The sequence below is a fragment of the Cynoglossus semilaevis genome, chromosome 14, assembly GCF_000523025.1.
Source record: "Cynoglossus semilaevis isolate Cse_v1.0 chromosome 14, Cse_v1.0, whole genome shotgun sequence".
Lineage (NCBI taxonomy): Eukaryota > Metazoa > Chordata > Actinopteri > Pleuronectiformes > Cynoglossidae > Cynoglossus > Cynoglossus semilaevis.
In genome coordinates this window covers 25,847,590-25,848,155 of record NC_024320.1, presented here as the reverse complement: position 1 = coordinate 25,848,155, position 566 = coordinate 25,847,590, and the positions used below count along the sequence as shown (strand labels likewise).

At 50.4% G+C, this 566-nt stretch overlaps 1 protein-coding gene across 1 annotated transcript in view; it reads left to right on the top strand.

Annotated features, from left to right (window-relative positions):
* il11ra (interleukin 11 receptor subunit alpha) overlaps positions 1–566 on the top strand; it is a 31,804-nt gene that overhangs the window by 30,501 nt on the left and 737 nt on the right. Inside the window, exons 10-11 of the mRNA XM_025062071.1 lie at positions 6–87; positions 175–254. Coding sequence (XP_024917839.1) covers positions 6–87; positions 175–253 — 161 coding nt within the window. The 3' untranslated portion in view covers position 254. The remainder of the gene's footprint in view (positions 1–5; positions 88–174; positions 255–566) is intronic.

The following is a 566-nucleotide window of genomic DNA, read 5'->3' as shown; positions in this document are numbered from 1 at the left end:
TGAAGTTAACCTGGGTCTGGTCATTCTGCTGGTTCTGTTCTCCGTGGTCGTCCTCATCACCGTCCCTTCTCTCATCTATGTTGCCTGGTAAGAAACACACACACACACACACACACACACACACCTTCCTGTTCTTTAACGACGATATTGTTGAACTTTGTTTGGTTTCCTCAGGGTGAGGCATCGACGGCGTGATCATGTGACCAAACAGGAACTGACCTCCATGGTCAAGATGAAGGCCATGCCAATTTAATGTAGGGTTAACACACACACACACTCCTGTTGGACCTGCAGGTGAACATGTACCTGGGCCACATAAACAAACACACAGATCTGTTTCCTGTCTGACCCGCCCCCCACCCCCCCACATCTCACATGTTTCTTCTTCAACCCCCCCCACACACACTCACAGATTATAACTTTCTAAATCTGTAAATCTCTCCTTCAGACCGACTTCTTTTTTCTCTTTCATTTGTGTTTTCTCCAGTTTGATTCACGTCCCTCCTCTCCCCCCCCTCCTCTCCCTCTCCCTCTCCCTCCTCCTCCCCCCCCTCCCCTCCCCCCTC